Source organism: Ammodytes marinus (assembly GCF_949987685.1).
Source record: "Ammodytes marinus genome assembly, chromosome: 13".
Taxonomy (NCBI): Eukaryota; Metazoa; Chordata; class Actinopteri; order Uranoscopiformes; family Ammodytidae; genus Ammodytes; species Ammodytes marinus.
In genome coordinates, this window is record NC_137217.1 from 17,304,477 (window position 1) to 17,330,706 (window position 26,230).

At 42.0% G+C, this 26,230-nt stretch overlaps 1 protein-coding gene across 3 annotated transcripts in view; it reads right to left on the minus strand.

The window, feature by feature from the left end:
• The window catches only part of creb5b (cAMP responsive element binding protein 5b), a 40,844-nt gene extending 16,283 nt beyond the window's left edge, over nt 1–24,561 (minus strand). For 2 of the 3 annotated variants that reach the window (XM_080039857.1, XM_080039856.1), the window contains exons 1-7: nt 24,463–24,561; nt 18,746–18,823; nt 18,193–18,286; nt 16,432–16,553; nt 14,496–14,638; nt 4,017–4,143; nt 1,959–2,072 (exon numbers count right to left, since the gene is read on the minus strand). In XM_080039857.1, coding sequence (XP_079895983.1) covers nt 1,959–2,072; nt 4,017–4,143; nt 14,496–14,638; nt 16,432–16,553; nt 18,193–18,286; nt 18,746–18,823; nt 24,463–24,492 — 708 coding nt within the window. In that variant the 5' untranslated portion in view covers nt 24,493–24,561. The remainder of the gene's footprint in view (nt 1–1,958; nt 2,073–4,016; nt 4,144–14,495; nt 14,639–16,431; nt 16,554–18,192; nt 18,287–18,745; nt 18,824–24,462) is intronic. The other variant, XM_080039858.1, reaches the window with a different exon arrangement.
• Nucleotides 24,562–26,230: the final 1,669 nt, after the last annotated feature.

Sequence of the window (26,230 nt, forward strand, 5' to 3'; positions counted from 1 at the left end):
TCAATTAGCCGCCATTAGCCGAGGCCCTGGGCCTGCTTTTCTCTGGCAGAGGAGGGTTCATTCTGCTACTGAGGCCTCCAGTTACCACAAAATATCAAACAATCCCGAGCGGTGTGCACATATTGGCAAGCACTCATAAACACAAGCAGAGGGGGCGAAGGATGTTAGGTCCAGTGCAGAAGTTCTTTCATGTCACTGACAAATAATTCTTCCAATTTTCCCCCCTCACTCACTCACTGTTTGGTGTCTCAGAATATCAATAGCTTCTCTCGCCTTTCAACTCCCCCCGCTCACTCGGCCTGTCTATCTATTTCCTTCATGTCTATCAAAGTTCCACTCAATCTACCCTCGCTCTGCGCTTGCAATGTAAACGTCGAGCAGAGAAACGAGTGCATCCATCCAGGTCTGGTGCCTCAAGGGGTGTGGGGTTACAGTGAGGAGATTTCCCATTGGCGGAAAGTCAACATGGTCGGGGTAATGCGATTAGAGCCGGATTGAGAATGTCGCAGGGGACACATGGGCCTGATCATGGCCCGGTTATCCGATAGCGAGGCCGTATTTATCGACCTGGCCCGGGGCGCGGATATTACAGACATTAGAGACCCCGTCTATATGCTTATGAAACCCTCACTGGAGATCGCACCCCGATAACACAATTAGCCTCTCACTTTCTGTCCGCAATCATGGAATTCCATCAGTTGCGTTCAGACATCAGGGATCAGAATCTCAATTGATCCACATTTGGGTCGCCGTGCACCGTGTCTGAGCGGCCAACTAACCAGAAAGTTGCACGATCGAAGGGTTGCCTGTAGCCATTTAGTGAGTGCATATGTTTATGGGAGGCCTAACAGAGCATTTACAATTCAATTACATAGATAGGAGGAGGGGGGAAAAAGAGTAAGATGTGTCTGGATGGTGGCCAGGGGAGAGATAAGCCTAATACACTAATATTGTGTTACTCCAGCGTGTTACCATAGGAACAGTTGAAGAGCATTCAAAAGACGACAAAGACGATCAATCTTGAGAGAGCAGGAGGAAGAGGGAGAATTAAATGCCCTGGGAATGCTCCCGCTCTCCTCTATCAGAGCAATAACTCTTCTAATGACCTCTGCTACCTCTCTCTCTCTCTTTTTTCTCTTTCTCTTTCTCTCTCTCTCTCTCCATGAGATGTTTCTCTCCCACAACCTCCGCTATCAGCTAAACCTCTACAAACACTAAGAGCAGCCAATGCTTTTCATTATGGGTTGTGATGTTTGCGATATCTAATACATGACACTTCTTACACTCATTTAGATGGAGCCTTTTTTCCACTCTCACAGCTCTTTATTTTGAAAACAAAGGTTGGCTGGTGGTCATGTTGCTACAGAATTTATCAGTTCATATCTCAGAGTGTGTAACTGTTCATCCTCTGGGCATTCATCAAAGCTATGCTGTCAGTCATTGGCATCAGTACAAGCTGCGTTAAACATGCACATTTGGACTGAGTGGAAGGTTCCTTCATTTTCAGTTATTTCTGTACTTTTTTTACTTTCAAAAAACCCGTCGCTCTCTCTCCTCTCTCAGCTCTGTCTCATTCCCACTACTCTAACTGCCTGCTTTGTGAAGGATGAGGTCATTTGGCTTTTCCCCCCGCTGTGTTAAACTAGTGCTAACAAGTTGCAGGACCTACAGAACATGTTCTGTACATTAAGATATACATCAGGCAGTCGGTGGGCAGCCCAGCCACAACCACATAAAGGGTCCTTTATTCCAGCCAGAGTCTCTATAGTGCTGCACTGGCAGGTTCAGACACAGCTTTGATTACAACCCAAATGATGAAATCCACACAGGCCTAAGAGCACAGCTTTGCTGGCACAACCCAGTGGAAAACAGCGTATAGCAACATGTTGAGCCAGAGCGTGTGTACTTGTGTGTGCAAAAGTGAGTATGTATCCATGTGAATGCATGCATATACTCACCAGTTTGGCTTCTGAGTGCATGGAGGGAATGTGAGTGGAAGAGCATGAACTGCTGTGGGTGGGTCTTTGCTGCATACCCATCATATTGGAGCCCATGGACATTTGTCTCTCCAGCTGAAGATTACAACACAATAATAACAGTCATACTTAAACGTGTAGGTATAATCACTTTAATATTCCCATACCACACAACTTATTCAGACATTTTTATGTCTTACTGTTTTCACAAATAAGGAGAGACTGCAGGTGAATAGTTTTTTTTTTAAATTTATATACTATATCATCATGAAACTTTTTGAGTTGATTACTTACATTGAACAATCATTTTTGGTATTACAATTTTTTCTGGCACATTTTTAATATATGTGCATCTTAAAAAAAACATTTAAGTCTAGATGTTGGATGAAGCAAGAGTCAGGTCTTAAAATCACCTTTTCAGCATGTTTTTAAGATACAAATGTATCATAAATCAGACAATTAACAAAATATGAACAAATTAATCTGTAATAACCTTTGGAACAGTGCTAAGAATAATTATAGAAAGTTATGTTGAGGCAAGTCCTTTAGAATTACAGATTTTGGGTCAGAATACTGAAAAATACTAATGTTGGTATAATGGCTGCTTAAGATGATTGTATAGAAGAAATATACAGACGCAAACAGACAAGGCTTAGTTACATAAACACCTTGATGTAGCCTACAGTTTTTGATCCTTTATTTATACAAGTATGAAGAAAATGTATGTTATGGAAGCAAAATAGCCAAACATCTCAAAATTGACCAGAGCTTGAAAAAAGAATGTTTTAGACTGCTGTGTAGTAGGCTATGGGGGACGAGATGAGAGAGCATGGGAGCCTGATTTCTCACGACAGGCTGCCCCGTGCACAGCTCTATGTGATGATAACTGGAGCTGACCCAAAACAGGAAGCCAGCATGGAGGGACTTAACACAGGAAGCCCGTGCAACAGGGGTGTGTGTGTGTTTCTGATAATAGTGTGATGAGTGTCAGTCAGAATAACACATCGATACCCTGGCCCCCTCTCTGTGCATTGATGTGTTAATAAGGTGAACAAGCGTGAGTAGTAGCAAGTTAGTTGTATGAATGCATTAGAATCGGCCTATGTGTGTGTGTGTGTGTGTGTGTGTGTGTGTGTGTGTGTGTGTGTGTGTGTGTGTGTGTGTGTGTGTGTGTGTGTGTGTGTGTGTGTGTGTGTGTGTGTGTGTGTGTGTGTGCGTGTGTGTGTGGCTACAGCCTGTAGTGTGGTCCTGTGTCCCAGCTGAGATCTAAACTTGAGGAAATCAGCTGACAGGGGTGAGAGGTCAGCAGGGCTGGCCAACGATGTGAGCAGTGTTCACCCAGTGGTACATGCAGGAAAGAAGAAACCTTTGTGCGAGAGTCCGAGTGCATCCTTGTGTGTGTGTGTGTATGCAGCCCCCCCCCCCCCTTACACCACCCCACCCTCCAGCTGCTGAACTCTGGTTGGTGTGCTGGTCTCCATGGGGAATGGCCCCTCTCCAGCCTGAACCTGACACACAGCCTTAATTGCACTAAGTGTGTTTTGTGTAAAAATATCACCCAAACCTGCACCCCTTTCCTGAACCGTCAATCTTCCCCAAAAATCGCTTAGCTCTTAATTTAATAAACATGGGAGTTTTTTTTTCTTTCCATACCATAAACACAAGCGGTCTTGTGTTACAATGAGAACACATGTTGTATCATTAGAATCCTGATACGAGGAGCTTTTCTCTGGCTGGGTTGTTATCATTGCCCTCTTTCACAACGTGGGTCCTTTAAATATTCTTGGCTTAATTACAATAAAGTCTATATTCTGAACCCAAGGGTAGAGTCCTTCATTATCTACAGGAGATGGCCTCCTTATAAACCGTGCTTATTCATTTTTTAACATTGATAGAAAAATATCCACCACTGCACTGCAAACCTGTGTGTGCTAACTGAATTGATGCTGTCGTCACATGTGAGCGAGTGATTTTGCTCCGGCATGTGTGTGTGTGTGTGTGAGTGCAGCCGTTGCTCTGTGCTCCGTTGTTTGTACTTACAGGCATCAGCACAGCAGAGGAGCCGGGCATGGTCGGGTCTGGCAGAGTTCCAGGCATGGAGGCTGGCAGAGGCTGTCTCTGTCTGTTTCGTAGGTGCAGCAGTGAGGACAGAGAGCCAGGGACAGGCCTGAGGAGACACACAGAGAGAAAAAGACATTCAGAAAAACTCCAGTTGGATGACCCCTGTCACTATTCTTTGTTTTGTAAAATAACAACATCAAACCGAAAAAGCACCATCCCCACCGCATTTGGTGTATAAACACATACGGACTCATTTATAAAGCAGTGTGTCATAGCTTTAATCCTATTCAATGTTATGTCTACACATCAAATATTCCTACATTTCTTAACCAACATGAACAAAGCATTCAGAAATTTTGAAATTTGGTTAAAAAAACGAATGAAAACATTGTTGAGTTTCAAGGTTGCTTCTTGATATCTGGGAGATAAAAATAAAAGATGTTGTAATTCAAGGTACACTTTCTAGGTTTCTTTCAGCACTTTCAGTCACATCAGGCAACCTTTATATAATAATCATAATAAGTAGCCTGATTTTTTAGTAAGGTAAAACAATAAACATACTTAATAAATACTGCACATATTTAATGATTACAATTAGTAAAATAAATGTTACTTTATTTATACATGTTAGATTCTTAAAACAAATATTTGTTAAAAACAAGAAGAAGAAACAAATCTTAACGGAATATGAGGAGGGCCTGAAAAAAGAAAAAAGGTGTTGACTCTGTCTCAGTCCCCTTATGAGTTTTATTGGAAAAAGGAAGAAAGTTGAAAGTTAGTGGGCGCTCCGGTGGCGTAATGGATAGAGCGCGTACCATATTGGCTCCGGCCATCGTTGCAGTGGTCGCGGGTTCGAATATGACCAGTGGACCTTTACTGCTTGTCATCCCCCCTCTCTCTCTGTTTCCCCATTTCAACTCTACACATCTAATAAAGCTTAAAAATGCCAAAAAATAATCTTAAGAAAAAAAAAGTTGAAAGTTAGGGCAGAGAAAGTCGTGACCTTACTGCTTTTAGATATTATCCATTGTGCATATCAACATACTCTACATAAAACATATCGTCATACTGAATTTCACACTGAATTTAATTTGGGATGGACCACCATATCCTAAGAGAGGCTTCACATCATAATAATAAAAAAACCTTTGGACTTGTGCAATTCTACAATGTGAGATCAATAAAGAAACCTTCCCTTGCCTCTTGAAAACAATTTACATTTACTCATTTCACTGTGCTATTTCAGAGAAAATGGTTTCTCCAAACGTCTTTCATTTTTGGTTTCCTCTTGTTTCTGCAGCTACAAAGTAGGAATGGATAAAAAAAAAATCAGTGTGTGGCTGTGTATTCATGCAGCTGTTGAAAGTTAGGAGTTTTTAGATGCCCTTTAAACAAGCACACTTCATGTAGTACATGGAGGGTTAACGATGATGGCAATGATGAATTAACAATATTTGTCATAGCAACCACATGAGCTGTGCATGACGAGAATTACGTTTTAAGAAACTGCAGCAAACTAAGCCCTGTGGGGAAAATTCCCCTTGGTTACCACAAAAGCGCGTTTGGACCAACAGGCCCTTTCCTCACTCATAGCCACACCAATAAATCACATGTACATTTGAGGCCTGGGCTAAGCTTGAACTACTGACAGCAGTTTCAGTCAGAGCTGCAGCCATCCAGACACCCATACCACTCCATCTGCACGCGGTGACATCATTTAAACAACTGCCACCAAATCCCTGCTTGTCAGAACACTATAATTCCATGTTACACCCACACGCATACGGTAACTATTCAGTGCCTACAACAGCAGCGTTCACCACTTGATTCTCCAATAACCTACATCAGGCGAATCAATGATCCCCCAGTCATCAGTGACATCAGGATATATACCAGTCAATAAAGCCCCATTTCCTTCAGCATTTAAATATGAGTGCAAACAAGAAGCATTTAGGTTAGCTGTGTTCAATGGGTTAATATGATAAATTGACCACATCACGGTCTGGATTACCGTAATGGTGAGCAGTGAAAGAGTGACGGCCAAATTAGGGAGGGGGGGGGGGGGTTGTACCAGAGCAAACGGTCCCCCACCTGAATAAATACCTGTATTTTTCCAGACCTAAATATGTGCATTTACGCTCCAGACATTTTAGATTGCTCCACACACACACAGGACCATTACCATCCCGACAGTGTGTCACTCCAGTCTAACATCCCCATTTTTCACAATCACAGTCATTTAACAGCGCGTATGACATCTGAGCAACACTGCGAATCCAAACATTTCCACATGGGAAAAGTCATGAAAGTACAATGAGGTATGCAGTGTAGCTGCGCGCTACATCAACACAGTTTCCCTCGGCGTTCAGACTCTGCCAGCTTCCAAAGGGATGAAAAAACAGTTGCGAGGCGGTGGAAGCGACACGCTGTTGATCTTGTACATAAAAGCTGCTTTTCTGGGTTTTAATTTGGTGTGTGGCTGCCAGATGAGTGTTATTTTGCAGTATACATGTAGAATGTGATTTTCTGGGCAATTTTTTACCCCAAAAGGAAAAGAAACTACGCTGTGAAAACACTATGCTCACATCTCTTGTAACTTACAACTTGAAACTGGGTCATTCAACATATTTCATTTCAAAATGTCTAATTTCATTTTGCATAATAAGGAATATCCAAATACTGAATAACAGTTTTTTCCAGTGCATATTAATAAATAGTTTATTATTCTGTATAATATGCATTAATTTATATTCAAAATGTCTGGGTGGGCAGTGTACAGCATATCGAAAATCTGATGAATGTGTAAATGAAAAAGACAAATTAATAATTGGGTACTGGAAGTGACCCAAATGCTCAAAGTAAGCAATAACCAATCAAATAAATGCTATAGAGGTGCTGATATTTTCATATGGGAAAAGTTTAATCCTACTGCAGCCTAACAACTAACACCTCTAGACAAAGATACTACCATGTGCTACCATAGGTTTGTCTTCATTCAAGAGATGACAATGAAATGCAGAGTCGCTTTTGACAGTCAATAAATAGAAGGACAGGGTACAGGCAGGCTGCTGGTTGATGCAGGTCAGGCTCTCGCTTTCTATAGAAGAAAGGCTCCTTTGAAGCCTCTACATGTCGTGCTGCTGCGCCCATCTGTTAGCAATGCTCACCTGCAGCAGAGCAAGGGGAGAACCAACACAGTGTCCGTCAGCACCAACACCACACACACTAAACACAACCTGCTTGTCCAGTGGGAGGAAAAAACAACACTAACGTCTGACAGCACTTCCTCTGGGGATTAACTGAGCTTTGTGCTGACTCTGCTGATAAAATAAAGACACTCTTAACTGACATTTTCCTTTAATAATACAACTCACTTATGTGTGTTGTGCAATTTTTTTTAAATACGCATATTTTTGTATCAATAGAGCTGTCAGAAAAATTCCTTGGCAACAATTCGGTTAAGCAAAAATACCATTTAGGTTATCCCCCTTGATTAGCAGGTTCCAGCTTCTTCAATGTCACATTTCCTGTGGTGGTTCCCCCCCGCCCCGCTATTGTGATAATGAGAAAGATCCTGTAAGGAACCAGACCTCGTTTTTCAACCAATATTCTTGGATAAATAGAGATTTGAACAAAAACGTTTCTCTGCTACTGAGGAATGCTAGAGGATTTTTTTTCTTTTCATTCTTTAATTTAATTTTTTTGAATCTCTTTCTTACCTCATGTGCTATTAACAGTAAACTTGGCCTTCTCATTTATATTAGGCAGATGAATTATCCAATAGTGAAAATGAGTTAGTTGCAGCCCTTAATACCAACATGCTTTCTTTAAAGGGCATAATGTCAGCTTTAGCTTTTAATGCATAATTTTCCTAAATCAAGATATGTGATTAAAGCATTCTTATTATTCAGGTCTTATAGTTTTCATTAGTTCTCTTCTTCTTTCTGTATTTACATCTGTTCGCCTGTGAATACATTATGCACCAGACTGTACTCAGGATTAGTGGATTTATGTTCACTGTGTTTGTATGTGAATGAGTGCAAGTGCCAGTGTGTGAACGATCATGAAGCTGTGTGTGAAAATGTGTGTGTGTGTGTGTGTGTGTGTGTGTGTGTGTGTGTGTGTGTGTGTGTGTGAATAATGACAGGCTGTGGCTCCACTGAGGGGATTGATAATAGCCCGGGCTGTGGGCCCCAGGGGAGAGCAGGTAGACACTCTGCAGTCCTGACCCCAGCGCTCTCACATTACTGAGTGCCTTGCTCTCAGCCCGGCTCTCCTCCAGAGTCCCCGCCCAAGAACCACCACTGCACCCCACCCTTTCACCAATCTCCCACCCACCTTCAATCCACCATGACATCACTGCTAGACTGCTAGATACTTCCCTCACTGAACCCCTCTTTTTGCTTTTTATCTCTAAGTTCCATAGTCCATTTCTCGAGGTTATCCTGCTATTCCCCTCTGTGATAGAACTGACAGCCGTCCTTTGTCCTGTTAATCCTCTATATAACGCTCTTCTGGAGCCCTTGGGGCTGCCCACACCACACAAGTCCTTCTGGTATACTTGCTGGCTCTAACCTACAAATCCTGCAGTCTGCACACACACTGAGCTTTGCTGTCCCAGGCAGTCCCCACTGTCCCAACTCCAACTTACTGGGGGACTTAAACACAAGGGGCTTGGCTGCCATCCAAGAAGAGCAAGAGAGAGAGGGAGAGGGAGAGAGAGGTGCAGTCGGTCCACTGACTCATATCCTTCCCTCTCTGACTCTGCTCCAGCAATGATGTAATGCTCTTGGCTTTTGGCCCTCCCCCCACCCTGTGCCTGCCCATCCCGAGACTTTGTCCCTCCCTCCTCTCCTCCTCTCGCTTTTCCCTCTCTTTCCCTCCTCGACTGGTCCAACATCGCTGCGCTCACTGCTCGCTGGAGTGAAGTCACTCTGAGCCCTGGGTTAGACACAGCAGCAGCTAAAAACTTTTGAACGTAACCAAAACAGCCTAGGGCCAAGTTCCAGACGTTCGGGAGACGGTGGTGCAGTCACCATGGGAACAGGGGTAAACAGAGAAAGAAACAAGGGCCTCAAACAGCTTGCAGCTGCCTGGCTCTCTGAGTAAACACTACACAGGACCTGCCCCTGATTTACTGCCTTTAATCACTGGTGGGAGGAGAGTGCCATGGGGTTTGGACTGAGGAAATAATACGAATCTGATCAAATAAATCAGCCCTAATGGGTTACGACACAGGCTGACTTTTATTAGCGGGGCTCGAGGAAGAGATGGATGCAGGGAGGGTGCTGCACGGGGATGGATTCTGGGTTGGGGTGTCCTCACATTAGGGAGCCTCAAGTCAAGCCATGCCAAAGCACAGTTGAGAAATGGTGCTGGATGATACTCTGGAGCATATTAGTGCGAAGTGTTGTGGTACGTTTTCACCAAATATGATATTGTTTTGATTCATTAGATGCAATTGGCTGAGAATGGAGGAGATGGATTGTCAGCAACAGTGAAAAGCATGTCTGTACATTCCTAAGAGCGGTGAATCAGGAAAAAAAGTCTTCAGCAACAACTGTGTCATCTTGTTACAAGCTAACCTGGCATCTGTCAGCAGCACCTCAACTGGTGTTGTAACACTTGGCATATGGAGCTGCTTTCGATGATAATTCATACTTCTCCATCAAAGTCTACATAAACTTGACTTTTATTGGCAGGTTTGTCCCTCTTCTACTGCCTCGCATACAGGCACCTGATTCCTGCACTTCAGCATCAGTCTCATCCCTCTGTCTCCCATTCAGTTTTCCATATTTACTTCCCTTTCATAATCTCAGCGCATTTTTTCCCCACACCTTCATTCTTCAAATCCCATTTTGTCCATACTTCCATCCATGATCTATCTTGTATCTGTTCCTTGTGCAGACATGTTTTTTATCCTCTCCTCCTCCCGACTGGCCACCATGGTGGTAGAAAACCCATGTCCTCTTAACATCTGATGCCTCTCTTCCACCCTCCTGATCCTTCATTTCCTCTCCTCCATCCACCTCCTATCCCCCTCGTCCTCCCCTCCATCCACCTCTGATCCCTTTCTTCCTCTCCTCTGTCCACCTCTGATCCCCCCTTTTCCACACTTCCCCGCGTCGTGATCCCCACGCTCCCCAGAGCTGTGAGGCATGTCCCTGTGTGTGTGTGAGTTGCTTGTGCAGGAGCCTGCATGTGTGGTGGCCCTGGGGCAGGGATGACACAGCCCCGCTGGAATGAGAGGGAACAGAGACTGGGCGTTCCTCTACAAACGCACTATTAAACCCACTGCAGTACACAATGAGATCATCTTAATTCAGGTCAGATGTACATCCTGCATTCTGTCTCTTTCTTTTTTCTCTCCTTCCTTTTTTTCTAATTGATTACACTGTAACCCCCTGTTTTTCTGTATCTTTGTTTATTTGCGCTTCTTTCTCTCTCTCACTCATACTCAACGTGCATTGGCCCTATAGAGTTTACACACGGTTGAGACTATTTCCCATATTTGCCGGTGGAGACCGGGCATTTGTCAAGCATGGAGGCACCTCAGGCATTTTGAAGAGGTCAAGCGCTCCTGCACTCAGGACGAACCTCCCTCCTTATCACCATTTTCTGAATGCAATCTAATCATAAACAATAATAAAGGAAGTTTTGTTTAAATTGTGAAGTTCGTGAGGTCAAAGTTTGTCCGTGGAAAGCCCATAACTCTCAGCTCTGCAGAGGTGTGGAGAGACTCTCTGTTCTGGCACTGGCACAATGGGTGTTGAAATCAGCACAGTTGTTTTATCACACACTTGGGGAAGTGTTATGCAATCCATAAAAATGTAATACGCAATGCATGCTGGAATCACAGTCATCTTAACTATCAGCATCGATACGTATCCATCAAATACCTGGGCTGTAACAGCAAACATACTATATGTAAACAAGTAGAGAGCTATATCATCATCAGGATCGTGATAAACTTTAACGTGTTAGAATGTTCAAACAATTACCTAGAAATAATATCTGGCTGAATTGATATGTTGATCGTAATTTACAATACGTTATTAAAAAGTAAATGTGCTTAGGTTAAAAGATTATTTGAAACAGAAAGACTTGCAGTGCTCCTTCATAATCAATCGGCAAATCACCAAATCTTTTTGAGACAACACAGGAAGTTCACATGAAATGTGTCAATTTACACTTGAGCCTTGCAGGAAACCCTGCTGTTAAGAAGGCATCAAGACCCGCAGCTATTTGAGCAACTTCTCTTAAAGGCAAAAACAAGGAGCACATGTAGCTGGTGGCTCTGAGGTGTGAAAATATTGTGTATTTAAAGCAGCATAGGAAACACAACCACAAATTGACTTCCTTCAGTGCTTTGCACTTTGATGTGACAGCTAAAGCTTCAAGTTGCAAACAGTGTGCCCAGGGTGGGATATCGGCGACAACACACATTTAAGTTAAGAGAAAAAATCCACGTAGAAAACTAAAAGCCTTGAAAATGCCAATCTGCAAAATAGTATGTTGAACTACATTGAAGTGATAAAAATGCCCATGTCACATTTGATTTTGATGGTTAGATGATGACAATCCTAAACCTACTTTACATCTACAGTCAGGGGTTATGAACCTTTTAGGCTTACACACAGCCCCTCAAATTCTTGAGAATTACTAATTGAATGAAAGCACCTGCATTTACACACAGTCAAAATTGAGATAAGTATTTAAATACCACATCATCATAAATTGATGATCAGATATTTCACCACATCTGTACTGAAATCACGCACTTAACCCAGTTGCATTCAGGTTGATTGGGCTATGTAATGGAAACAATTGGACTGAACTCCTCTTGTGAGCCAGAATAGAAGAATGTCATATGTAATAACTTGTGCCCACACCCATACCCGCACATCTCCTCTTACGAGTCAAAAGGTTGAGGTTTCCACGCAATGTTGTATCTCACATGGTTGACTAGTGATGTCCAACACATTTAACTCTGACATAAGTCAGCACCAGATGTTTAGAATCCAAAAGCAGAGAGCATTCAAATCTGTTGGATACCGCTTCCCTTTGTATGATAATGATAGCCGTGACATTAAGATCTGCTGGCTGTTTCTTATGCCTGGTTTTAACACTGGTTTGTGTCAGTTCAGCTCCCCAAAGAGGGACTCAGGGCAGAAGGAGAGAGAGGAGCGATAGAGAGAGAGAGAGAGAGAGAGAGAGAGAGAGAGAGAGAGAGAGAGAGAGAACGAGAGAGAGAGGGGTCTTCAGGTTTCACAGCTGCAGGCCCAGCTCAACCCCAAAGTAAATGGACTTGAGGAAAGCCAATCCTAATTGATTCCAAGCCTCAGAGCTCTTTAGTAAACATTGTGGAGCAATGAAAATGACTTGTTATCCAAATTCATTGGATGCTCACGCTGTGCGTTCAGCTGAGCCGAGAATGAAGGAAGCAGATGGAAGCGAGGTTATAACTGATTTTGTATGGTGCTTTCTTCTCAATTTGAAGATAGAGTATATTCACCACAGAGCTCCACAAAGTGTGTCGAGAATAAAAGCTTAATAGGCCTGCAATGATCCCATGCACAAACCTTCCATTATTGACGAGGCTAACCGTTTTTTAATGGTCTTTCCGCTTATTTTGATTAAAACTAAGCATAAACATTGGCAGGGTGAATATCGTATGCGGTGTACGTATGCACTCTTGATTACAAAAAAGGTGTTCATGATTGCTTTTTCTTCAACAAGATATGGGAAATCAAAATATACTGGAGACTTCGGTAGAGGTGGCTTATTGGAACACAGGGTAATTACATCATACATAATAGGGAACCACCGTTCTGACCTTCAGTAGGCTTGTGAAGTGTCCAGCTTGCTCTGTGTGGAGGAAGTTCCTGTGGAGAAACCCTGTGCACAGAGCCTTTGGTTGGCCCTAATGGCTTCCTGTGGAAGCGCTGCTTCTCAGTGGAGGGGTTTCCTCAACCCATTTTCCTGCTGATGTGAACATTTCCAGATAGGTTTTCTGTGGTGTGAACTTACTCATCCTATTCATGTGTTAGGATTCCCAGCAAACAAATGACAACTCTGCATCTTTAGGGCATACGAGCACTGCTAGGGGAATGCCTCGGGAAATGTGCTACAGATAACTGTAACTGAGACTTAAGTGCCATTCTGTGGTTGAGAACCACCACCACATGGCATACCAACTCTGGTTTTTAAGTGATGTGTTTTTGTGTGTGTACAAGCACTAAAACCGCTAGTCTCTCAACCAGCAAAAGATTTGTGATTGTAAAGGACTGTGAAGAGAATTGAGGCTGTGAGTTTGTTGTGCAAACTAGTACTATAGCAAGTTGCTAATGACAGGTAAACTCAGGTGAAGCAGGCCCAGCAGTCTCTCTTACTGGCAGTGATTGCTGCTCCTCCAAGGGGATGAAATTCCAACCCTGTCCTCGACAAAGGGCCTGACGGGGTGTCACTCAGGCTTAGTGACGGGCCTCCCATTCAATATTCACTAGCTCCTCAAGCTATAAATCTACACAGGGCCGACTTCCACACTGGACAGACCTAATACTGAGCCATCTCGATGTCTAACGTGCTTGGAACAAGTCTGGTTTACAGTAAGAAAGCCCTGGCACAAGTTTGAAGGTGGTTGGGGTTGAGGGACAAACAATGATAATCATTAAGTTACTGACATATAAAGACGTAAACTCAGTCAAGGACATGTTGCCCTCAAAGAGCTCATAGCCCTGTGATGGTTAGTAGTGTTTATCAAATCGCACCGCCTCACTACATACGTGGATATGGATCATCTGCACAGGGTCTGATTATTTCTGTAATTCAAAATGATTTAAACTCTGAACCATTCCTTGACCACTAAACACTACAGGCAAATAAAGAAGTAGCACCACAAATGGAATGTTTTTAGTACAATCTCTATATCTGTTGTTATTATACACCTGTAGTATCATGGCAGTGCACTGATATCCGAGGAACAGAGCTCTAAGGCTGCGGGCTGACATTCCCATAGAGTTAATGGAACTATTTTAGAGCATGAAATGCTAAACTGTTGTAAAAGCAGTCACGGCTGAGGCTTCAACAATGACCTCATTTTGTCCTCTGGGACCCTCTTTGGCGTGCTTTGCTGTGGGACAATACTGAATGAACAGCAAAACATGAATCGCTGACCCCCCCAACACACACTGCCTCCAAATGTAATAAAACACTGGCATTACCTCAGTGACAACGTGAGGGTGACAATCGACACAAAAGGACCAGGCTGAGCCTGAGGCTGTCGCTGTAAAGGGGGCACACTTGAGGTGAGAGGATACACTCCGACCGCAGCACTTCTCAGCTCATTTTCAGTCTGTCAGCAGTTCTTAACAGTAATCAGTCACACACGGAATGGAAAAAAACAATTCTTCTGGCTCTTTGTTGTTCCATGTCTAATAATCTGCTTGGCCTACTCACCCTATCTGTCTGTTGGTGGATGGAGCCTGAGTGATGACGGAGCTGGACTGAGGAGAGGGCAGGGCCTGCTGGATCACTATGCTGGTGTCATGGCCGCCCATCCGTGAGTGGGAATGCTGGTGCTGGCCTTGCAGTGAGATGTTCTGTAAGCGAGGAAGAGTAGAGAAAAAGGGCAAGCAGAGAACAAAGGGGTTAGAAAACCTATAACGAGTGTCACATTCTTCCAAAAAGTGGATTTCCAGCACAAATCAAGCAATTACAAGTGTTTGGCCTTGGGCTCCATTCACTCGAATGGTTAATGAGGAACTATGTAAACTATCATCTACAGGATTTTTTCTGAGCTGAGTTGGGGGGAAACATTGAGCGTCTAATGAAGACCAGGTTTACCTATTGTTATTTGTTTTACCCCTTACATGTAAATGCATATACATCCCAAAATAAACCTGATGTACTGTAAGTAATACTATACCTTCAAGCTCAATATATTTTTGAACAGTAAGCAAGTTAAAGGATTTGCATTGAGTGAAATTTGAACTGGAAATGATTAAACATAAAAAGAGGAACAGACAGACTACCCAGGGGGCAAAGTGATTTTATGGACATGGGCTGTTGTAAAAGGTTGTTCACCAGAAATGATATTTAGGACCTTCAAGGATCACAACCTGGGTATACAACCTGGTCAACTACCTGCTGGAAAGCTACAGGGGGGCGGAAATAAAAAAATCCTTAACACGGTTTAATGCGAGGGTAAAATTTTAAAATTTGAACTTATAGATATCATCATGAAACGTTGCCAGTTGATAAATGGCATTAAAACAATGATTTTTTTGTATTGAAGTTCTGTTTTCCAAAAAAAAGGGATTTTGCCCCCTAGCTAGACACACTATTTTAGAAACGTTTAACATACAATAAATCCTGACTCTAACACACACATGTCATAGTTGAGGAATTTTATCAGCAAAGTAAATCACTCACACTTCGATTCGGACCCGAGGGTGTGTGTTTCATATATCTTATTGATATTTGAGGATTGCTGTTTTCCCAAAAGTTTCAAGCTTTCAAGCCTTATCTCTCTGCTTAGTGGGCTATGCACTCCCAGAGAGTCCTGCTCTGACTCGCCTCCTGCTGACTTAGCAGAGCCTCCCATCATAAACCACACAGGCTGGGGAGGCTAGACGCGGCTGACCTGAAAACAGAACAGCTCCGGAGCTCAACCACCCAGACGTCAGCTTAGCTATACAGCATGCACTGCGCATTTTTTTCTCTAGACATTAGATAAGCAGTCGGTATTGTGGTGATTTGACTACTTCCCATGTTTTAGGGGGAAGCTGCCTGAGGGCAAATCTATGCTGCATTAATGACCAGGTCTTTTGTCAAATGGCAAAGCTCTGCAACTTGCAGTGTGAGTTTCTCCTGGGAGAATGTCTGGCCAAGGCTTGTCTCAGGGGTCTGCCTTTACGTCTGGGAAGAAATAGGACTCTCCCCCTCCCTGAGATGGAGCTGAAGAGAGAGCTGTTTGAAGTTACAGTTGGAGAACCCTATACTATCTTCTTTCTCCTCATCTGTGGTTGATGACAAATCTCCACCTGCCAGCCCTGTCTGTCACTGTCAACAAGATGAATGGGGATCGAGGAGTGTGTTGTCTGGTGGAACAACAATGGCTGGATGTACAACAACACATGACTACACCCTGGTTGAACAAGAGAAAATATTGGTAAAAAATATACCTGTGGTTATCAGCGTTTAAACAAGTGAGAAGAGTGCGGTCACATGAGTTGTACATGTTTTGTATCTATAAAAAGTGTGTGGGGGCTGCAGTAAGTGAAGGGACTGATGATAGCGCCAGATAACCATTCACAACCGCATATAGGTGGCTGTGGCTTTGGATTCACTTGGGGTTTTGTTTCAGGCCTTGTTCTCTAATGTGGTGCAGTACCTGTTTACTGTCCTCTTCTTCCTGGGCCTTGCAAAACTCCTGCTCAATGGAGCAGTCCAGTTCACTGAACAATCCCACCTCCTCACAGTTCTTCAAGAAGCGAGTTGGTGTGGGCGTCTGGTCTGGAAATCAAGGAAATTGTTTTCAAGTTCACAAACAGGACACAATGGTACACAGCAGTACATCCCACACCATGTTAGCAAGAAGTACAGTATATGTTACACAAATTGAAAGCTAATATAATTGAATTGATATTACCAAAACATTTTGGTAGTTTGTTTTTCTTTTATTGTAGAAGTTGTAATGAACTTGCTAAATGCATTGCCTTTGTTCTCTGAGCTCTTTGTTTGGTTTGTTTAGCATTTTTATACCCCTCTATTGAAAATTATTTTAATTTAAATTTATTTATGTGGACAACAAGAAAATGTGGTTAAATAGAAGCCAATGGATGTATACATAACAACTAAAGTGTAAGAACAAACATTGTGTGTTGCATATTTGCAAGGATTTTGAGAGAAAGCACCTTCCATTGTGCTGGTGAGGGAGAGATACTATACTTGACAGCTCCCATTACAGCTGATAAAGTACAGATCCCACCTACCGAGTGGGGGTCTCGTTTGTTGAGCTGGGTCAAGTCGTGGTATTCAACTTGACATTGTGGGGGGTGCACAGAGATCAGGTTTCACACAGTTTAAGGTGATTTTAGGATCAGGTTTGTTTCAAAGGCTAGAAGCATACTTCATGCTCTGTTTATCCATTCCGACTAGACTGAGGATTGACTCAAACTTTCATCGTGACCGGTGTACCCAAAATAAAAATTTCCTTTCCAATTTTGGCTAAAAATGTGACAAGCTCTATTAATTACAAGAAAGTGGGAGGCATGTCAATGTTTAGTTGAGGATAGCACCTATAAGTCAGTGACAGAATTAGCAAATAGAGCAGGAGGTTAACATTAGGTCAACACTCATGGTACTAAAAGTTTAAGAGTAGATCATTTTGGTGGCCAGCCGAGGGCATGTTGCCATGTGTGGCTGAGCTAACTTACAGTATCCTGAGTTCAAGGTCTCAGCAAGAGAAATGGTCAGAGCTGTAACTCAGACAGCAGGCGATAAGAACACCCGGCCTAGAAAATCCGATCCCGCTGTCCACTGAGCGTAAATAATAAAGGAGACACAATCTCAGCAGCGTGGCATGAGCAGCTCACACTGAAGTCTGGTGTGGCTTAGACATTTCTAGGAATGGAGATCTATACTTATGGATTGGCCTTGGGTTGACACTTGCAATACATGGACGTACACAATCTATGATTTGATGTTTCTTTGAATAGTAGATTGATGTGACAAAGTCACCTGGGGCTTGTACAAACCACCATCCATAAAACCATGGTAAACCATCTCAGACTGCCTCTATAGTGAGATCAAGCCACCTCTGACGATGGGAAAATGTAATTCCAAAAGACTAAGTCGAGAAAATTTTTGTTTTACATGCCGATTTCCCCAGTCATACCTCAGCGTCTTTGTATCCTCCTTAAGTGGGTGTAAGTGCTATGCACTGAATAGAGCTGAGCTGCCAGATAACATGTGTCGTATGATTTACATTACTGTAAACAACTGGTATAGACACGCCGTTAAGTTTTCTGATGATAGACAAGTACGTCTGAGTGTGAGTCATTGTGGCACACACCTGCAAATGAACCACGCGTTCCCCCATGAACCCTGCTGAGTTAGTGCATGTGTCCGTATATGTGTAGCCACAGCTCACCTGCTAACATGTTGTCGTTCTTTATAGATGGGAACTTCAGTGTCATCTCATGTTTGTGTCGGTGAATCATCAGATGGTCCTCTGTGGGGAATCGCTGTTGAGTTAAAAAAAAGAGTAGGATTGTAAAGATGTGCAATTACAAAAAAAAAATATTTTAGCAGATAACAAACAACTTATTCTGTACTCGTTACGCTTTGTCCCAAATTGACATTCACTGCTATTCTCCATTTACAGAGTGCCGACTAAAGGAACATCAAGCCTGGTGTTGGCTTCAACGAGCGTTGTCTTCTAAAGGTATTTTTTGAACACCTGCAGCGTTATTTACACTTTGTGTTTCACTCAATTCTGTGCTATTCTGTTTCTCCCTTATGCATTAGGCAGTAACCCACTCCTCAGGCCTCCTCAATGTACACATCTTCACATTACAGGCTGACATACACACACACGCACACACACACACACACACACACACACACACACACACACACACACACACACACAGGCATGTATACACAATGTGTCGTGTTGTGTTGTTTTGTCTGGACACACTCACCTGAGAACAGCCAGGAGCGTTGCACACGAACGGCCTTTCCTGGTCCGAGTTCATCACTCTGGTTACCTGCTCATAAAACTAAAAAAAAAATACAGGGAGAAAGTGAATGACTTAGTTTCCCCACCAACGAACAAGAGGAAAAATACACTCATTGTGTAATGTGTAACGCCTGACAAAGAAATTGCCATTGCACCTGAAACAGCTGCATGGTAATTTTCAGTACTGAACATACAGTTTCCTAATACTATGGTATTCTAGTATCCATCAAGGTTTAGGTTATGGGTTTTCAAAGACTGGAAGCTCTGGATTCAATAACTTTAATGTACATAGTCATGAAGACAATTTTAAATAATTAGTATAAGCAGTGAGACAAAGTGAATTTTAAATGGGAGGTATGTGAAGCTCACTTAATGCTTACGATCCATTCTATTTCAAAGTTTTCACTTGTACAAGAATTGTTTCAAGGGCTTCTTAAGATATTCAGTTGGTACAAGTCTCATAGTGAGAACGAAAAAAGGAAGTGTTGGCAGAGCAGCTTTGCACGTTGCACGAGAGGATGGACAAAAGGTGCATTTATTTTTGTGTTAAAAAAAAACACTTTAAAACATATGTTGGTGTGACAGCTTAAAAATGGTATGTTATGGGGGCGCCTTTAGCTCAGTTGGTAAGGCGTCCCCCTCCCGGGCCGGGCCCAGCAGCAGACCCGGGTTCGATTCCCACCCGCGGTCGTTCTCTGCATGTCACTCCCCTCTCTGCCCCATTTCACCTCTGTCTCTCTGCACTATCAATAAAGCATAAAAATGCCCAAAAAATATCTTTAAAAAAAAAAAAATAATAAATAAAAACTGTATGTTATACGGTATGTTTACCTACAACTACTGCCAAATATGTGCTTTGTAAGTAATTGCTCAGTACACCACAGCCATAGTCATGAATCATGTCAAATGTGCAGTGACTCCAGTTATTGTTTTAGATGTTTTAATAATTTAGAGTGAGAGGGAGGACAAACTTTCCCAGAAAAAAAGAAGACGTGCCTCGTACCCTCAAATATAAAATGAAACCAGAGGCGCAGAAGAATGAAAAGCCAACACATTTGTTAAACGTTATCCCGTCCCTCCGTTAACTTACAGAAACTAAATCACGCACACAAAGGATGCATTCTGCATTGAGCTTAAACATGTATTAAAAACAGCCAGACTATATTTATGACAGGATGTCAGCAGGGGAAAAAAACAACAAATATATAAAATAATAAATAGGCCCATTTTAACGGCTTCTCAAGATCAAACCAAGAGCAATGACACTCCATTTAAAGTCATTGATGTGCACTTTAATCAATCATTGTGCTTGATGTCCACGAGATGCCTCACACACATTTAAATATTTAAACCGTAAAGTTTTACAACATCTCACATAATTGCTCCTGCCAAGACTATCTACGGCATTAGTTGTTCTACTATTGTGGGTCAAAAGAAAAAAGTATATACAATAAATTGACATACTTTTTATGAGAAGAATCAAAGCTGCTATAGAAACCTGATACTTTTTCATATGGACTGAAATGTGCCTGTGAAGAGTATTAAAGTTCTCAAGTACCGAAAGATGACACTGAAAGCTTTGTTAGAATACTATATAACTTATTCTTTAATTTTCTGTTTATTTATTTTATTAATAGTGCACATCATTTCTTGTTAGCATGTTTCTCTTGAGAGAACATTGAACACAGATGCAAGATAGTTGATTTATCTTAATGAGAGAAAAAGTTTTTTTGGAAAATAATTTTTTTTTTTCAAATTTAGTAAATAAGATATAGAAATCAGTATTATTTGAGTATTCTTCGGGCTTAACTTAATTTTTGTGTCAGAGTGTATCTCTTTTTTGTAGAAGTCTAATCATTGTCCGATACCATGCAGTGTAAACTATCCCCATCACTGACATCATCTGAGCAGTTACCACATGCCAGTACCACAGCACTTTCTGATGGATGCTTTAAGTGAGTATATGACAAGTGGTAAATTATTCTTTAATTAATCTCCTCATTGGAGCAGCCACAGCACAGCACCCAGTGGCCCAGCTTCAGCTTTGAAAAGGAAGATTTATGAACATGCAGGTATTTTAGTATGTCACATACAAACAGGGAATGTGCATCCAAACCCCATGCATGGAGTAAACAGTTGGCCCCTGTGAGGTTTGAACCAACCCCCACAGAGAGCACGCGATCGTGTGTTCAAATGTACAAAGACTCATTTTGCACTCCTATAAGTGAATTAAGCCTACACACCCAATTTAAATTGGGGGGAAGATGATAGGTGTACAACACTACAGTGCGTCTCTATTCAGAACACAAAGGTAATGCTCAATAATAGAAATTTGGTGGTTAAGAATCACAGTTAACTGTTCCATCGTATGCCATCAAAACAAACGATTCTGCTAGAAGACTCTTTTCTCTATACTTTAATCATCAGCATTGGGTGTTTGGTCTGTTTATAATGTGCATAATGACTGGAACATCTACAATATTTACAGCAGTGAGACTCCACCAGGCAGTTCACATTTATCACACACACACACACACACACACACACACACACACACACACACACACACAAAACAAAACAACAACGTTTATTACTCTTTTATCTGCCGCCATCATCAATTCACAAAAACTAAAATGCATCCCAAAGTCAAGCCAATGCCCTGCGTCACGTGCAGAGCATAAATACCTTCATACACTAAATACATGTGTGTCCTTTTCAAGAGTACAGACTATTTCCTCAAACACAGTCAAAACACTCAAATATTGTGTTATGCTAAGCAGTGCTGTTTTCCTAACAAGCTGTGCTTCATGACCGAGCCTGCAGAACATGGTCTGGACAGGGTCTCTCTGTCAGAGAGCAATGAGCCCTGGTCTCTCTTTCTGTCATCAGTTCACTCCGTCTCTTCTACTGGGCCCCTAAAAACTCACCTGGTTTCCTTTGACACAACAAACACCGCTACACTGCCGATCCCAACACTGAACCTAAACTAGACCTCGGATGATGGCAAGCTCTACCATAGGACCAGTGCTTCAAAAAAGTTAAATGGACGTGCAGCTGATCACTCGTCTCTAGAGTCGACATTTTAAGATGAATTTTGCATCTCAAGCAATGTGGAACTTTCAGCTGTTTGTTCAATTGGCACCACTGTTTTCAGGCTTTCATCGTGAACACAAGTACGACAATGAATTACTTTATTTAAATTATTTTTTTACATGACTGAGCAGAAAGCACCAATACTAAGTCTGTGTGACTATTGAACCGATGCAAAAATATAACTGTTCCCTAGCTTTTTTTAAATGGGACTCCATCATTTCCTCACATTTACCAGGAAATTCAAACCATACGACCCATAAAAACTTTTAACCATTAATTCTGTGAATGCCTCCGCAAATTATTCAATAGCTTTCACACTTTAAATGATCAGTACTCAGAGCCTGTTCTGTGGAAGGGGCACTTGGCTCTCATTTGCTATATATGTTTTAGTTTAGCAGGGGAAATTTGATTACACTTTACATTAACTATATCCTGATGTGTGCGAGGGGCAGGATTAGGGTTCGATTTCAAGAGGAACTGTGGAGGAATTCTCCAGGTAGACCGCATATTAAAATTTGAACAATATGGTGAGGAAAAGAAGGGGTCGGGGTGCAAAGGCATATGGGGTTAAAGCAAGCACAAACATGCACAGCAATTCTGATCTCCAGCTCCCCCCTAGGCCTTTGACAGACCAAGTTCAAGGTAGGATCACGGCGAGCCCTGAAGCAAAGAACGTGGCCCCCTTTTAGACAATGTACCCTGAACTCCTATCTTGGGAGGTGAATGCGTGACAAAAATAGTGTTGTGATGTTAATCTTAGAAAAATGACTCTTCCACAACATGTAAATTAATCTCAAATACAAAAATCCTCCCTCAGAGGGCATACACCGATACCTCTAACCACTTATAAAAGGTATATATATACTATTAGTGCAAAAGAGAGAAAAAGTCTCTCAATATTTTGTAAACTAAAATGTAAAAGTCAAAATTATAAAATATGTGCTATTTTAAGGTGAAATTAAACAAGTGTTGCAAAATTGTTGATTAGACTGTGTGATGGGCGTTATATATTCCTGCTTCCAGTACAATCATTACAAGAGGAATGTTTCACCTTGAACACATGCAACCAGCATCAACAAATAAAGGTCAAATTGAATTACATCAATGAGCCGCTGAACTGCAATCAAGCTGATCATTGTGCAAAATGTGACAAGAATCAATGTAACTACTAACACGAGTAATCCAACAATTTAATTGTAGTCAGTGACTTTACAGTCTTTGCAGTTTTGACGCCTTTTTAATCATATAATTATACATATTTTGATATGATGTGCTTATTTATTTTACTTGACTATTTGCTATTCATATTTGCTTGTTCAACAAAATATTACTGAAAGTACAATGTTTATACAAATTAGTAATTTATTACAATCAGTTAATTATTTCCAAAGGAATTTGCAAGTTACTATTTTCTTTCAACAACAAAAAATATAACTTTGTTTGCCATGGCAAACAGTGGAAAAAGTATAAAAGAGTAGCCTATTCATCTTCCAAACTTTTTTCCAAACTGTTGCGTTCATGAAATGTAACTTTATTTCACCTTGCAATAGGGGCCTAGCATTTAAGAACAGCTTATCTCAGTCTGTATTAAATTATTAGAATTACTAACATAATCAACACACTTAAGTGCCTTATTATCAAGCGTTATTAACACAGCCAGTTAAAAGGGAGACAATAAAGCTGGAAGCCTGCGCATTGATCTGAAGCATCGTGCATAAGTAACTAGTGGTTATTGACAGTGTTGTCACTTAAACACAATGAGTAATTAAATGATTAAAACATCTTTCTTTCCTTCATCCTTTTTAAAGCCGTGTCGCCACAAAGAGCGCCTCGTCAGCACAACCTTCCTGAAAGTAACCCTCAACATCTCAGCGGTTAATCAAATAGCCTATCGACTGGCCTGCAGAATGACGTAATGTTGGTCCCGTTGCTGTACAAGAGAAAACGGGAACGTAAATATCATGACAACGGGCGCATCACTCTTTTGTTTTAAACTGGCATGACAAGGAAAAAACAACGCAAAGCTATAATTTTCCACACGATCGCTGGTGAACCGCAGCACACAGAGAACCCCGGACGAACGCCGGCTCTGAGTATCCCGAGACGGGACAGGCGTGACAATGATGCAGGGATCCAGCTTTGGGGGCTTTAGAACTAACAGAAAACCTGGAAGACATGTCAGGCAAGCAGGTATAAAATGCAATGAAAATCCCCCTTTGCAATGTCCCATTCAGCAGTTTTCAGTCGCGCTCATCGTGGTAAATTCCTGCAGACTCGTCTGTCGCTGCTCAACCTGACAGTGCGAGCAGCAGCGGCACTTGACTCCGCGTTCAACTTCAACAACAGTCCACAGACAGGCCAGCGCACGGACACCGAAGTGAGATGACAACGCACTTACTCCAACAGAACTAACATGCCACTTTGTCTCTGTTAGTGGGACTAATAAATGAGTTAAGAACGAGAACAGAGTGGGTCAAAGCCCGTCTTGAATGGGACTGCTGAGGCGAACTACAAAACAAGCTGTTGCATGAAGAAAAGGATGAGCAAAAAAGTCAAAAAGATCGCTTTTTAACAAACACAACAAACCTGCAGAGGTGCGTGCATGGTCCTCTGCATGGCGGCAGTCCGGGTTTTCAACTTACCAAACAAGTGTAGAAAATGTGAAGCAGTCTCTCAGAAGAAACCACGTTGGACTGAGAAAAGATTACAATACGATCTATTTAGAGAAGCATAACGTCACCTCCCGGTGACGTCACGTGGGATTCCTGAAGTTCTAAATCATTGCGGTCCGCTCGGAGGCGGCGCGAGCGGGGCGGGGTTTTGCAAATGCACGCCCAGAGGCTCGGACGCACGGTGCTGGAACTAGAGTGGGTGTGGCGCAAAGCTGGATCTCCAGCACTGACAGACGGGGCCATGCAAATGAGCCAAACCGTATGATGCGTCTCAGAACTGGTATTATCTCATAATGGTGAACTGAGTGTGGCATGAGAAGAGTCCAGCCATGAGTCCAGCACACACTTCAAAACTTGGGAGACAAAACTGTACCATACCTCAAGTACTATACCTGAAAAACAGACATTTGGATCCGACTAATACAATACAATGCACTTTTTTTCTGAAATCAGCCACAACAAATGCAACAACTTACATTTAATGAAAGCCTTTTTAACAGAAGATCATTTTAAATTATCACTGTAGGAAAAGCTAGCTACTAGGCTATAAGCATCAACTGTACCATACATCAACTGTACCATACCTTGAACAATGGCTCTGTTCATTCAAGAGTCCCAGTGAGGGTGACAACAAGTAATCATGCACAACACAGGGACGATGAAACTGATGCAGCTGAATAGAATTCAACCATCCTTATTTTAATTATTGACGTCTGTGCTTTTCCTTATGTGACATGTCATGCTTGTTGGATTAATTGGAAATAAAAAATGAAGTAGCATTATGTGTATCCACAGGTGGTTGTATTATGCAGCTACAGTAATGGCTGGTTAAACTGCTTCTGAGGTAAGAAAAGAGCTGCTCTGCCACTATTAACCAACCTATTCCTCCTAACCTCTGTGAAAGTTTATTTAAGATGGAATACCACCTGCTCTTAAGATTAACTGTGTGGTAATTTGATTAAACAGCAGTATTTCAAAGTATGAAACATGTAAGCACAAAAAGTAATGTTATTAAAATAAGAATATGTCATCCAGTCTTGGTCTACTATTGGACTTCACTGTTGGGGCCTGAATAGTCAAATTATACTTTTAACTTTTTTAAATTAAACAAAATATATTTTTCACAAAAGGGCTATAACATGACAGACCTCACATGCATCAACATCTCCACTTGCAAATGAACTGAAGGTGCAAAGCCCATACACTAAGTGTAGCTGTCCCACACCTTTCGCCTTTCTAAAATGTGTCTGCTAGCTACAGCACATTATGTGAGATTTAAACAGCCTCTGGGTGCAAAGTGTTTAGGCTGGAGCTCTGTGTGACCTGCTGGTGCCAACTGGCGGTGATTTCTTGGGCCACAGACACTAGTAGTGAAGCCATCCTCGGCTCCAGGGATTAATGACTCCTCGTCCTAGCACATTGAGAAATGTTTACCACTCGCCTGTGACCACTCCACTAGACAGGGGCTCTAAGAGCTCTGTCACTGAAACAATAACGCAGCCTGAAAAGCCGTCATAACTCAGGGCTCCTCCGCCTTTGTCTTTTAACCAGAGCTTTAATCAACGTTTATGACATCCTTTTGTCTCTTTATTGCCAATATATTTCCTAACCAATCCAAACATTATGCTCCCAGAGGAGCAGACTATTAAGGTTGGAAAGAGCCGATACAGTTTTGGGTCAGT